The sequence below is a fragment of the Crocodylus siamensis genome, chromosome 11 (genome assembly GCF_052110815.1).
Source record: "Crocodylus siamensis isolate JL-2025a chromosome 11, ASM5211081v1, whole genome shotgun sequence".
Lineage (NCBI taxonomy): Eukaryota > Metazoa > Chordata > Crocodylia > Crocodylidae > Crocodylus > Crocodylus siamensis.
This window is the reverse complement of record NC_143405.1, coordinates 10,959,744-10,974,913: the sequence shown is the minus strand read 5'-3', so window position 1 is coordinate 10,974,913 and position 15,170 is coordinate 10,959,744. Positions and strand designations below refer to the sequence as shown.

At 46.2% G+C, this 15,170-nt stretch overlaps 1 protein-coding gene across 2 annotated transcripts in view; it reads left to right on the top strand.

Annotated features, from left to right (window-relative positions):
* The window catches only part of COL27A1 (collagen type XXVII alpha 1 chain), a 234,622-nt gene that overhangs the window by 130,849 nt on the left and 88,603 nt on the right, over positions 1-15,170 (top strand). For both annotated transcript variants that reach the window (XM_090021040.1, XM_090021041.1), the window contains exons 26-28: positions 9,410-9,463; positions 12,142-12,195; positions 14,006-14,059. In XM_090021040.1, the coding sequence (XP_089877166.1) occupies positions 9,410-9,463; positions 12,142-12,195; positions 14,006-14,059 (162 nt within the window). The remainder of the gene's footprint in view (positions 1-9,409; positions 9,464-12,141; positions 12,196-14,005; positions 14,060-15,170) is intronic.

Here is a 15,170-nt window from a genome sequence, read left to right as displayed (position 1 = left end):
CCTCCTTATTGCAGGCTTTGGGTCCCAGTGAACAGAGGCTGCATCAGCACACAGCCTGTTCTAACCAGGGTGACAATCTATAAATAGGGAATACTGGGTAAATGCTATAATTTATGAAAATGTTTTATTATTATTAATACCAGGATATTATAATACCAGTATATACAAGAGGATATAGTTTATAGGGATGTTATTTTTCAGGAACACATCACGGGCATTTTTATATGTGCTCTGGGAGGCGTAGGGGGGCACTTTAATTAGCGAGCTGCACTAATTAAAAGTGCCCAAGTGTCATGTGTATCAGAGTCCCCACGCTGAAAAAGGGTGGCGGGACACTTTGCACTAAGCTTACTGAGCGAGGTTTAGTTCAAAGCACTGCCGCCATTTTTCAGCGCAGAGACGGTGATACACATGATGCTAGAGGGTGCCGGAATGTATTAATTCCTGTGCTCCAGCAGACTCAATTAATCTTGTAACTGAGGCCCAGCAGATTCAATTAATCAAGTCTGCTCTGATGCACTGGATTTCCAGCGTGTCAGACCAGGAAATGGGTATAGAAGCCACTATACCGTGCATCGATATAGGAGCCCCATAACTTCAACCCAAAAGAAAATGGATTTTCTCTTTGCCTCTTTGCTTTCCTCTGACCCTTAACAGGCCTCCCAGCTTGTGTTGCAAAATCGTTCATTCCCATCAAAATGGATTCACTAACCCATTAACACGACTGGCTCAGGGCATTGATGGCCCTGTACCCAAAGCATTCGGTGGCTCTCTAATGTCCAGATGTTGTTATCAGTGGTATTTATAGGGGTCCCAGGCACTCTGTAGGCAGCTTCTACAAAGCAGTCTCTCCTCTGTACAGCTTGAGATGCAGAGGGGGTGCTGAGGCGTGCACCTTTTAAAAGTGCTTCCAAGAAAATCCTAACAGAGCATATGGTGATTGTGACCCTCCCACAAAGTGGCCACATTTTCAGTTTTGCATCGATGGCATCCAGTGCTTTTAACATTTGTGCTGTAAAACCCGAATCTCTTGTGATTCCCCTTCTTGTCCCTTACAATTTGTCTCTTCTCCAGTCTTTTATAGACTGCTTAGACAATTTTTTCAGGGTAGCTGCTGGTCAGTAAACTACACAGCATGACTAAGAGTTAGATTCAAATGCTGTTTCCCTTCATAAACTTACTAGAAATATGTTTCCCAAGTTCTTTTTGCATTTTTTTACTGGTCAGTGCATCTTCACACGTCTGCCTCATCCTGCCATGTGCGGGCTCTGTTGTACGGTTCTGAGCTTCCTCACAGTGCACTCGATCGCTGGAAGCAGCGGGCACCTGACACTGGGAAGATCGGGCCCTGGGTAACAAAACAAAGACGAGAGCCCTGCTTCGCCGTCATAGAAAAGAACATTTGGACTGGGAAATATGGGCAGATATGTCATGCCTGTAGGCTTCTGAGAAACCACAGGCATCAGGGAAAAAGCAGCAAATGTTCACCTCTCTCTGTGATTGAAATCACCCAACTACCCACCGCCAACCCTGAAATCACAGCCACCGAGCCTCCGACGCATTCTTCTCATTCTGACATGACCACATGGAGCCGGATGCCGAGGACTTTGCCTGCACTCCTGAGAGGCTGACTGGCCATTGGCAAAGGGGTGTGCGAACTTTTCATTGCCTGTCAGTCAGTGTTTCTGGTCTGTGTACTTCGGTTTGTCAGCCACCCCAGCTCTTTTTTCTACTGTATCTAACAAGTGGAGATTGTTGGTCTTATGGGTCTCTGACCAAGCACACCCAAAGGATCAAGGCAGCAGTTTGCACTACCAGCAGGATTTCTCCGAGATTTGGCCAGCCTGCTAGTGGACGGCGGTTCCCATAGGTGTCATGTAACCGCTCATAAACACTCACATGCTCTTGGAAGCTTCTCTTTAAAAGAGCCTGTCAATTAAATACTTGTTCAAGAAAACCACACCCCTGGGGGGGGAAAAACGAAGCAATGATGGGAAGCGGTGTGGTGCAGTGTGTAGAGCACTAGGATAGAGACTTGGGTGACACACTTCTGGACCCAGGCCAGTCGATTCAGCTGGACACACCACTTCACCGCTCTGTGCTTCAGTGACCCCAACCTTAAAGACAGCAAAGTGCTCTGAGACCTACTGATGACAAACACAATATAAGAGCTAAGTACTGTATACCTGCTGCTGCTCTCACTGAGCTTACCTTACTGAATCACTTAGGACCGTGATCTCAGGATAGAGAGCTTCCAACCCCTTATGGCTTCCTTGGAAGTGGAGCGTGCTAACCTCTTCCTGGTAGCATGGGATAGTTATTTGTTTGCTTTTAATAATCATTTGGTCCACAAAGAACCACTGACGAAGAGGAAATGCTTAGCATAGTGTCCTTTTCAATTACTTTAAACTCGTTTGTTTGGACAGATTGCTGTGGGGCTTCTGGAGAGCTGGAGAGGGAGAGTGAAAATAACTGTACAACAAGAACCTCATTGTGCACCAACCTCTGTGTGGTACACTCGATCAAAGGAAAAAAGTGATAATTATACAAAATTGTAGCCCAAGTTAGGAAGGCTAAATAACAGAGGTTTGAAAGCCATGAACTAGAAATCAGATGCCCTGGCTTCAGTTTCCTGGCTCTGCTACTGCCTTTCTCTGTGGACTTGGGCACCTCTTTTAAATGCTCCATGCCTCAATTTCCCCATGACAGAATGGAAGGCCACCCTACTTCAGCCAGCACTGTGAGAGGTTTAATCAGTGGAGATTGTAACCTTGTCAAGGCTGGGATCTCTTTCGATCAGCTTTTACTATGAATTGCACTTTGCATAACAGGGCACTGATTTTGGACAGGACCTCTAGATGCTGTTGCATTACAAATAATTATGGAAGTTTAGAAAGTGCTTTGAAAGCCTAAAGTCACTCAGAACCAACTCTGGATAAAAACTCTAGACATTATTCACTAAAAAGCAAACACAGCTGGCCTCTGCTGACACTGAAACCAGAACAGAGGGAGGGAAGTTGGCTATATTATTTTTACTTAGTTAGTCTCTGTCTAGAAGTATCGCCCAGAAAAAAATGCTATTTCCTTATCAGTTAAGTCATTAGTATAAAAAACGTCACACTAGATTCATGTTATATGACCTCCTTTCTCATCATATCTTTGCTGCACAATGCTTGGAGTAATTTTCCCCCTGCAAATGGCATCATTTGGAGTCAAGACTATCCAATGTCAGCAGATTTTCACAGCTGGGTGGGAGGACTGGCAGGAAAGGGGAAAAAAATGCAACCCCAGATCCTCAGGCATTGAAAGGTCTGGTCCTTGCCTGTTCCATTTCTTCCCGAGACACAAGCAATAACTCGGACGCTCCAATGTTTTCGGTGTCATAGGCATAACGCGAGCAATGAGACTTTTCATATTGTCTGCCCAGCACTCGGCAAAAATTGCTGCTGACTGGGAACTCCCAGCAGGACAGTGTGAAATAAGATCGCGTACGCGTCTCCTCACTGTGCTTCCTCCCTGCTTTCGTGGACATCTGGTTAAGCAAACATGGGTGTTTTTGAAAGATTCCCAGCGTTATTTGAGCGTTCGTGGGGAAGACAGAGTTCTGAAAGCCGGGGGGTGGCCCCTGAAACGCTGGTTTTCCGCTGCAAAGAAACTGACTCGGGAAGTTCATTCATAAGATGCTCGCAGCCGCACCACGCGGAAGGGACTCCAGCTGCCGGGAGCCGGGAGCTCTCCGGCTTAACCCTTCCTTGCCAGTAGGTGGAGACAGATGCTGACTGAGGAAAGAAGTCAAAGGGGCCAAGACGGCTCGCCTGCTTCGTTGTGGACCTGCGGAAACACGTCGCAAGGGTATGACCTGCCTGAGGATCCTTGCTGGAGGCAGCAACCAACCTGCTGCGCCACCGCACAAGAGGAGATGCCTTCCTTCCGCCAACAGGAAGCGAAGTAACGAGCCAGGCAGAGGTGCCACAAGGGCACAGACTCCCTGCCTGCCTTGTTCTGCAAACACCAGCGAGGCGAGCCTGAGCGTGGCACGTGCGCTCAGTAGGAAGGAGATCTTGAAGCAACAATACCTCCTTGGATTCCCTCATTTTTAACAGAGGAGTAACCCTTATCACCTGCTGTCATGTAGGTCATGATGTTCAGTGACGTACCGCTCACATCCTGCTGGGACGGTACAATGATATTCGACACGTGGATCTGTGCAGGCACCGTGGGGAAGATCCTGTGCCTATATCACCCTGTCTGTATTGCCCACACCCGCTACTTTTGTTGGACTGCTGAATACTGCACTTGTCACAGCCCCGCCTCCATGAATCTTTTGGTCAAGTGCAATTCACTTTTATCCAGTTCTTGAGGGTCAGCAGTCTTCCTCGGCATATGGAAACTCCTGTCTCATAGTTTCACTTTCTAGGGTTGGAAGGGACCTGAGCAGATCATCAAGTCCAAGCTCTGCCATGGCAGGAAAGAGCACTGGGGTCCAACGACCCCAGCAGGGTGTTCATCTAGCCTCCTCTTAAAGACCCCTGGGGTAGGAGCTGTCTCAAGTGGACAAACAAGGTTCTTTGGGTAAATCTTACGCCTTTTATTAGGCCAACTAAACTAGTTGGAAATATTCACCTTTGCAAGCTTTCGGGTACAACCACCCTTCTTCAGGCAGAGGGAGGGTCTGCAGTTGTGTTGTGCTCTCCCTGGATCAAGTGGAGACGTGAGGTCAAAACCCTTCTTTTGTTCAGTGCTTAAGAAGTGGGTAGAGCCACAGGGTAGAGGCTGGTGTGCAGAGAATTCAAGGCACATTGAATTTGCTCTGCAGACGCACAACACAGGTCAGAGCATCCTCCCCAGTCTCTGTTATTTACTGTTTTACTTTCCCTTGCTTCCATCTGAATAGGATTATTGTACATTAGCCCCCCGTCCTTCTGTGCCTTCGTTTGTTTTGTTTCCCGCTCTAACGAACCAGGAAAACAGAAAAGGGCCGTGGTCAGGTCCCGCTGGGAGTGACTGATGGGCAGTCCGTCTCTGGGCGCTCCTGTTCATGCTGAGCTCTGCTCGTCCGTGTTTCTTCAAATGCGGTGTGTTTTAGGCAAGACGTCCCTGCTGAGCTGCTTGCTGTTGATGCAGAAAAGCAGGGAAGAGGTTTAATTCTGATGGGGGCTGCATGAAGAGCCAGGGAAACCAGACTAAGATAAGAATTACAATCTCTGATTCCCTCCCTGTGAGCAAGAATCAGCATCCCTTTCTCTCTCTGTCATCGCTGGATGAATGCAGCCGACAGCATCATGAATGGCATGTTGAACTCCTCCTCCGATGTAAACACTTTACTGGCTGTAGTGTATCCTAAACTGTTACTGTAAACCTAACAGTGACTGTTATCCATGGGATTCTTGCTGCTGGCATTTCACATGTGGTTACACACGCTTCTTGAAGTTGTGTTTCAGCAGCATTGTATTTCAAGGCTTCTCCTTGAAGTAAGCAAAAAGCTTCATGCAAGATCCATTTTGTCGCAGTGGCAACAGCCGGAGCCTACCATTTTCAATGGATTCCTGGCTCGGTATCTGCCACTGCCGCTGGCTCTTTTGGGGCATTTCAAGACTTACTTTTTCCTGCATTCGGTTCAGTGTCTCCATCACATTTTGGCCAGTCAAGAGCTTTGTGAGCCAATTTCCCCTAATTATTTCACATGCCCTCAATAAACTCACTGGCCGTGTCTATGTGAGCAGGGGACTGCACAGTTGTTACTGCACAGTCATTCAGTGCCTGCATAACCAAGTACCAATGACTGCACATAACCAGTGTTACTGAGCAGTGGTGTCCCCACACAGGTTTTTTCTGATGCTACTGCGCAGTAGCATGTCGTGTAGATGCAGCCACCGGGTCTTTATTTTTACCTAGACACAACTATCCTGTTTGTGTCTGCTCTCAAATATGTCCCTTGCATGGGTTAATTCATTGCAGAATGTCAGCATGAACTGCAAGAGCCGGAGGACCACCTGTGCTGGAACTGATCTTACACCATTGGGATTTCTCTGCTGACTAGCCATCTTGGCAGAGCAGACCAATTGTTGCTTCATTTGCAGGAAGCAATCAAGTTATCCTTTGAGTTATAACTGAGCACAGAAGCCACCAGCAGAGAGAAAGCTCTTTCTCTGACTGGAGGTACCAAGAACTGAAATCCAGTCGTCACTCCTTCCCTCGGCCCTTCCAGTTTCCTAACAATTCCTACTGAATTTCTCTTCCAGTATCTCATAACCCATCAGCATGGCACTGGAAGGAGGGTGCCAAGAAGCACAAGCCAAAGGATCCATAACCACAGAAAGTGCATCCCTTTTCCTTCAGACTTTCCATCTTGCTTCTTGATCCAATTAGTGGCCTCCTTGATTTTCCAAACCTTGTTGTCCTCTTGTGCTCTTTCCATGACAACTTCATGTCATAAAAGCTGATGCTGCATGGTGGGCAACTCACTGGTAATCCAGTTTCCTCAGCCTGAATTTTGACAGAGGCTCCAGTGCACCAAACCCTTTGGAAATACTTTAAAACCACTTTGCTTTCAGCAGTCTCAATAGCATGCTCATTGCATGAATGGGTTAGAAGCACCCAAGATTTTCTGTGTCCTTTTTAACTTGGTGTGAGAGGATCTGTCATCTCTGGTTTGTCAGACAAACTGCAAAACATGTTTTGTTCAGCTTTTTATCTTTTATGCTAGTGGTCAGCCTATGCAATTCCTTGGTCATTCTAGTCTATGCCTTAAAACCAACCAGATGTTTCAAGCCCTGGATCAATAAATAATCCACGCTCTGAATATCAATTATCAACTGCGTATAGATACCTGTATCGAATTGAAAAAGATAAGTGGTCCGTCAGCCTCTAGAGATGATGCCCCTTTGTGGTCAGCTTGCCTGTTGTCATGGATTTACCCTCCTTTGCTGTGTCCCAGTGCTGAACAGTTCAGGCTTCAATTTATTCTGCCTTTAGGATAAACCCAGTTTCACTTTTGGGCATCAGAGTCACACTGTGTATGGTGGATTTTTTTTTTCACAATGCAGATTTGTACAGAGAATTTTTCAGTTCCATCCCTCAGGCCAGGGCATGGCAGGGAGAACTGTAAAACTGTCTGGAAAGGATTCAGCTCTTGTGAGAGGTACTGGATCAAGAGTACTGGAGACAGAAACATTGGGTTTCACACTCTCTCTTGAGTCCAGTTTGGATTATAATATCACTATTATAGTAACTAGGGTTACTTATACTGCAGAAGTGCCTAGGAGCCCATTGTGAACTAGAGTCCTGTGATGCTACAAATACAAAAAAAGATGAGACTCACCCCAAAGAGTTTACCATCTGTGCTTTCTGCATCCTGTTTTATTCCCATGGTTATTTTCCTCCATCCTCCTCTTAAACAAGTGCTAGGAGAAGAACTCCTTATTCCATTGCTGTCTCAGGGAGAAAAAAGCCCCCTCAGCCTCTCCCCAGTTCACCACTGTAACACTCTAATTAATCCTTCCAGGCATGTTGCGTGACTTCAAGATTACATGATGTCATCAGTGTACATGGTTTAATATGTTTTGATTTAATAATAATACTTATAATGCACATAGCATTTTGTACCATAGAAGTGAAAGGACCTCAGACCAATAGGAAAACTGATGCAGAGTTGCTAAGTGACTTGCCCGAGGTTGCACAGCAAGGCAGCAACAGAGCTAGAAACAGATTTCCTTGAAGTTCAGTCCATGGGAGCATACTGCCTACTTGCTATCTTGCTAAATGCAACTGAGATGGTCCCAGAGCCTTGAAGGTCATAACTGAATCTGAACTTCGTCCCACACTCCTTGTCCTCTAATGTACCTAACCAAAATCCTAGATCGCAACAGCCTGAAATTTTTAAGGCTCAGATCCAGTCCTTGCAGTTCGTGCCCATCTCAGAAGAACCAAGATGACTTGAAGAACCTTTTCCATTTGGCTTGAAACAAGCACAAAGACCTGATGGAGGATCCTACTAAGCTTCATGGAGCCATTCCTCCTGCTCTCTTTTCAGGAGCCTCATCTTGCAATGCAGAATTCACAAAAGAGGACGGTTCTTTTTGTCCCCCTTCACTTCACAACCCAAAGAAATCCCTGTTTATTTAAATGCCCTCCACCTGCTTCCTTCTGCAAATGTTTCAGTTCTGTAGATTGCCATAACATGAGTCTGTCCACCAAAATGTCTCATGATCAGGGTCCCCTGTTTGCACAGCGGGTTTAAATACCATCTCCCAGCCTTCCACTCCAAAAGCCCATGTCCAGAAGCACAGTGGATGTGGCCAGCAGGCTCTGCCACAGTGGTCTCACGTCCTCCTCCAAAAGATCATCGGGGACACACTCAGCAGCTTCATCCACATTGCAGCCAGGCCTTTGACCTAACTATGCAAGCTGGAGCATAGCTTTCATTCCTGGCCCAAGCAGTGGTAGATGCTTGGAGTGATCAATATGGCACCTATTGGATGATCTAAAAAAGACCCCATATCCAGTAAGAAGCCTAAGGATCACAGTCAGGACTATTAGCTGTTCCAGCAGCCCTGCAACAAGAGCAAAAATGGCACCAGCTTTGATTGGAAAATGCTTAATGTGCTTCTAAAGCCATACTCTTGTTTGAAGTTGGCTGCGGGGGGTGGCATATTTTAACCAGAGTCTGTAAACAGTCTCTCAGGAATTTTCAGCTGAGAGTATCCATTTCCTTCTTCATAATTAAAAGCAGTTCTTTGTGTTTCTTCATTATCCCAAATGAGGTTGGATCCCAGAGAGCCTGCATCTTGCTTTGTTTTTGAGAGGGTTTTTGATTAGTGTGACAAATCTAACTGCTCTTTTAGCCCAGCTAGCTGTGTCTGCTCTGGTCTTAATTCCCTGCAGACATCCCAATGGTAAGGCTCCACCGGTAGCAATGATGGTTAATGCAGGGCTCTAAGCATCTGCAGACATTTTAATCCCCCCTAACCCAGAGCAGGTCTAAACAATGCAGCAGTTAAAATGCTGGTGACCACCGGCGTGTGGAGCTCCGGCTATTGATATTCCTGGTGGAGTTGCACAGGCAGGATTAACATCAGGAAATGTTAGCAAAGGAAAACCCTGCCATGGAGTAGGCCTCTCCACCAAATGCTCTTGGCCAAGTCAACAGTTTGTCCCTGGTATTGTATGTTGTAGCTCTTATAGATGCTAGTGCTAAATCTCCAGCTGGCTTATAAAGCAGAAGCAGCTGGTGAGCTAGCTCCTCCTATAGCTAGAAGCAACTCTTGTCTTCTATAGTCGCCAATATGAATTCCTGGGCAGTACAATGTGGGATGCTATGCTAATTCAGCCAGCAAGGTAACCCAAATAAATTGTTTACACTGTAAGCAAATAAATCAGAAAATTAATTGCACTTTTCTGTTGTCCTCAGGGCCTGATGGGTTTCATTGGTCCGGTAGGGGAACCTGGAATAGTAGGAGAGAAGGTAAGAATTGTTTGCAAATAAATCAGCTGTTCTAATTTTTGGCCAGCATGTGAGTGTGTGTAGTGTATGGAAAACTATGAGATTTATGGTCACATTAATTCAAAGCTAAATGAAGAATTCTAGGATTTGAAAAAGTAGCTTTGTGCTAGGTGGAAAGCATCTGTTCTGTTTCAAGTGTAAAGGTCTAACACTCGCTTCTTCTTTAGAGGGGCACTGACAAGAATTGTTTTTGCTAATAGAGATTAGTGAGTTTGTTTCATTCTTTCAGAGTCTTGTAAGAACAATCCCTACTGATTTTTTTTTCCCCTTTTTCTTAGGGCAAATATTTGCCCCCTCCCCAGCCTGCATTGCAAAGTTTTCCTGGCTTTGATAGCCTCTTTGTGGACTGGTAATATGGATCATATCACCTCAAACCTGGGAATGTGGGCCCAATCCTACACTCTGACCAGGCATTAATTCAGTGGAAGTTTAGCTTGCAAACTGATCCATGCATGCAGATCCCTTTGTCAACACAGAGCTCCCCAGGAGCTCTGCAGGATCCTGGCCTGAGCAAAGACATAGTAACTGAATCCCAGCTGCAAAAAGTGCTCTGAGTAGCTATGGGAATAAGAAAACATCAGTCTTAACAGCACTGTTTAGTTTAAATGGATTCATGAAATGGACAGCATGTAGAGAGACAACAGACAGTGGCAAGCTCTGTCCTCTCTACCTGCTTTGTCACTAAGACGCTATTACTGCACTGCCCGCTGTAGCTACTCAGAGAAGCCGAGTTGCCAGCCCACGGTCAGCAAGCACGGTCAGCAACCTAAAGGAGGTACATTGAGTCCTATTCCATTATCTTATCCACAAAACCAATCCCCACGTGGCAAATCACTGTTCTAGATGATATATCAGTGTGAGGACAAACTCAGGCTGTCCCATAAGTCTGCCCTAGGAGACCTCAGTACAGCTGCATTTTCTATCTCACTCTTTCTCTACCAAGGCAAGCTTACAGATGGCAAAAGTAACTACCACCCACTTCAAAAAAATCAACCAGACCTTGAACTGAAATTGCCTTGTAGGACTTCCTACATTATTCTGCAATAAATGAAGTGGGAAATACACTTTCATTAGGCATAGCTGAGCCAGCAGTCTCTAGCCAGAAAACTCCAAACCGAAAATCTGAATCAAACAGAATCCAACTATTATCAGAAAGGATAATATAACTAACAGGTCCTTTCTATGCATTCAGGAAGAAAGCCTTCCATTAACAAAAGCCAACTGGAGACAATGCCTTCTTTGGATTTGTTTTAATAGCTACTTAAAATCTAAGATATTCCCCCAATATGATATGACAGTTGGAAGATAGGTCAAATTTTGGGCGTAACCTAGTTGGTAGTGTGTGTCTCTTAGCTCCTTACTTCTCGTCCCTATCCCAGCCCACAAAACGCGCACACACAACATCACAGTGTGTTACCAGCTGAAGCGGATGCAGTTGCTGTACATGTCTCCAATCCATCCAGACAGAGAGAGCAAACAACCCTTGGTTAGTGCTGCAGCTGTATTGTCAGACATCAGTAAGTTGCTGGATTACTGATAAATACCAGTTATAATACTACTTATAAGGCTCCTGGCTTTCTATATCTGCAAAGAACAACAGTATGATGTGGAGGAGCCAAGGTTATGTTGAAAGATGGGGAAATGTGTGCATGGTTAATAAGCTATACAACCAAGAGCTTCATAAATGACTTGCTGTTTTGAATTTTTTAGTGCCTCTTATAAGACACCTTTTTTTAAAGCTTGATTTTTTTAGAGGGTGAGTACTGAGGATTTGCTCACAATTGACCCCTTTATGGTGGCTGAAATTGGGTGCTTCCAAAATTCAGGCTTCCTAAATTATTGTTGCTGTTGCTATTTACTCTCCTTATTGTGATGGGACCTGGGAGCTCCCAGCAGGACCCCACGGTTCTGCAAACAGACCAGAAAACCATCCCTATACCCAAACACTTACAACCCACTTTTAAAAATCTTGGCCTTAATCATCATGCTCATTCTGAACACGGAGTGGTCTCGTTTCCCATTCACAATCCCTGCAGCCCCACTAAAGCTTCCTAGGCCATGCCACTTCCAACATAACAGACACTTAGGAAGAGCAAGGCTTCAGAGGGCAGTGTCCTTTAGACATTTGATCAATGAGGAACGAAGATTTCCTACACAGTTCAGGTCTCAGCTGTGTGATGCCTACATTTTCTGTGCCTCAGCTCTGTCATCTTTTCAAAAGGAAAATAAAAAAGTTCCTTTCAGCAGTGCAGAGAATGAATCATGCTTATGTCCAGCACTTTGGCATTCTCGGACGCTACCAGCCTTTGGAGGAAACCTTTCTGAAAGAAGTATGCAGCTGTAGCAGGACGATCACTTAGCAGTAAGCATGTTTTCAGTGGAAAATCAGTGACCACTGTCCTGACACTACAACAGAAACCTGACTAAAAGGAAGAGCCACTAAACCTAGCGCTATTTATATATTTTGTGGAAATGTCAGATACATTCCCAGATCCAAGTAGGAGTAGCAGATGTTGTAATGTGTGAATCATCCATGCTTTCAACTGCTGTATTATCATCCCCATTCTCCCACCCTGTCATTTTATAGCACTCATTAACAAAATTACTTATTGTGCTTTATGCACTTTTGTCTTTCCTAGGGTGACCGAGGCTCAGTTGGCCCACCGGGCCCACCAGGAGTCAAGGGGTCGATGGTAAGGAGTAAGTCTGCATTCTCTCTCTCACTTTCTATCTGACTAATGCCTCCCCATCTTTTGTGGTGACGGCTCAATAGAAATTACAACTCCGGACAACCTTTTTGTGAAATGTTAATAACTACAAATTCTTCCTGTTTCCATGGAAATGGAGAGGGTGGGTATTTGATTGACCAGTGTTGAGCTATAAACACCTCCAATCATTTCCCCCACCAGGATTATTAGCATTGTTCACTCCATTTACTCTTCTGTTTACTGAGGGTGTAGACACATGACCTGTTCCCTATGTAGGGAAAGTGGAGCAGACACAACACACAGATCTATTTACATAGTAAATCACTCCAATCCAGGGTAGAATTAACTGCTGAAAATGTTTGATGCGTATCTGCTCCCACTACATCCAGAAACAGCAGTTTGCTCAATGCAGCCTGTTTCCCTGCCACCTAGCGGCAAGTCTCTGTAACAGTGCCTGCTCTGGGCAGCCACTTTGGGAGAACTGCTTATATGTGTCCTCCTTCCTGGGTCCATCTATGCATGCAATTAATGTGCCTGAATTTTCTCCGCAGAAAATTCAGGCTCATCCAAGCGTTCCCGAGTGTATGTCTACATGTGCACCTACATTGGGAGCAAATTGCACCTGACAGAGCAGCTCAGTCCAGGGCTGCTCCTGCCCTGCTCTGTCCGCCTGCAGCAGCCAGGGGGAGCTCGAAGCTCCCCCAGGTGCCAGCCCCTAGCCCTCCCGACTCTGGGGCAGCCCCAATCTGTGCAGGGGGAAACTGTTCTGGGCTCAGCCGTCAGCTCCCTGACAGCCACAGGGAAATCAGAGCCAGCCCCTCCCAAGCCCTGGGGGCAGGAGGAGCTGTCCCAGCTTGGTAAGCAGCTGCTTCCAGCCCCATCCTGATCTCATGTGGCTGGGAGGCAGCGTCCCGCCAAGCCAGGACAGCTCTCCCTACCCCTGTCGCCCCTGCCACCTAGGCTGACCAGGAATATCTACAGGTACTACAAAATGGTGCATTAGACTAATCTACTGTGCAGTAATTGCTGTGCACATGTAGGTACTGATGCTTTACTTCTCATTAGATTCGCCTAATGCTCAGCAAAACATCTCATGGAGAGGCACCCACTGCAGAGCAATTTTACTGGAGTCTGGGGTAAATTGCTTTGTCATAATTGTCATAGGAAGGTATGGCTGGAAGGGACTTCACAAGGTCACCTCATCCAGCAGCCTGCTCAAGGCAGGTTCGTTCCTGACTAAACCATCCCAGCCAAGTGCTTTTAAAGAGACTTGTCATGTGTCCACAACCTGAAAAAACAATTGGGCTTTGAAGCATTTTCTATAAGGCAACAAGTCAGGATCTGTTGTACCAAGCAAAGGTAACCGCAAAATACTTGGGCACTTGAAGCACTTCTTGTTTGCAGCGCCCTGCCTGGTCGAAAGGCCGGCTCTAATAACCACCTGAGCTCTCGTTACGCCTTTGCCACTGCCTCCCTCTGTGGCCTGATGCAAGACAAAAGGACGTACTTGCATACCTTCACAGTCTGCAGCCATCTGTTTTGAAAATCTAGATGCTCATACTGTAGCCATAGCAGGAGCTGAGTGCGTTAAAAAATGTAGCCCCAGTTGAGGGTGCCGAGATCTTGAAACATCTGTCCCTGAGCAACTCTGCCCTAGCAAAATAGCTGAGCTGGCCTGATCTGGCAAGTGACTGATGCTGCCTTAGTTTCTGTTGTCCCCTGCTCTTTCCACTGACCAAGGGAGAAGGGAGAGATTTCCATGGAATTCATGCTGTGTATTCTTCTTATCTTGTAGGGGCATCCTGGAGCACCAGGAGGAATTGGCTTTTCAGGACCTCCTGGACCACCAGTAAGTAAAACCGAGTCATCTCGTAACTGCACAGAGTTTGTGTTGTGCTCAAAACCAAGGCCATTGTGTTGGCCATAGGTTTAATTGGCAGTTTGTTAACAAGAGACACTGAGAAAGGTAGCACAAAGGACTTAGAGAAAGAAACACTAAGAAGGGATGATGCTTTATGTGAGGGCAAGAAGATGAGGCAAAGAACAGCACTGACTTCAGTAAGACTCTGAGTTATGGGGACGAGTCCACAAGCTTGCGGACTCTGCTATAAACACTGCCTGCAGGCCTGATGCCGCAGGGCACCAGGCATATCTGGCCAAAGGTTACAGGGTGCTTGGTGCCTCGCAGAAAGGCTCTTAGCCCCTTGTGCATTTGATTGCTGATGTAGCAAACCTGCAGAAGATTTCTGCTTCTCCCCAAAGCAGCACACTGCCTTGCTGTGCAAGATGTGCCACGTGGCTTATTTGGTGCCTTGCATGGATGGATCTACCTTCAGCTGCTAATGAAGAATGGAGGCAGGGAGAATGTGAGACTTAGTAAATTCATCCCACATTCATTTAGACTGTAGTTGTCTGAAAACAAGCTCATCCACTAACACAGTAGAGCAGTGCATGTGACAGCTGTGATCACTGCAGTGAGCTGCCCGGCTGCTGTAAACATTTCAGGTGTTCTAGTAACGGCCATCACCATTTCCTGAAGTGTCTCTGCCCCATTGCAGTGCCCCTACCTGGGTCACTGGGCTCCTGAGATTGAAAGGAGAGATGAAATCCTTAAAGGCAGCAGAAGCTCTAGGTCCAAAGTGAATCCAAACTTTTGCAACTCATTCTTCTGTAAGGGAACAGACAAATTCCTGAATCCAAGTCCTGAACTTCGAAGTGGGACACTACTCCTTAGAGAGAGGCCCTGGCTCCACTGTGTCTGCAGCCTTCAGACAACACAGAAATCCTTCTCTGTTGCAGCCTTGGAGCCTGTCACTAGAAAGTACCACATGTGCAGTATACAGTGTGGGGCATCGGAGCAGCTGGTGCCAGGTGGACCCCTTATTTGGAAGAGCTGCCATGGTACAAGAACAGCTGTGAGCGGAGCATGGAATTGGCAGGAAGGCAGATTTTACTCGGGT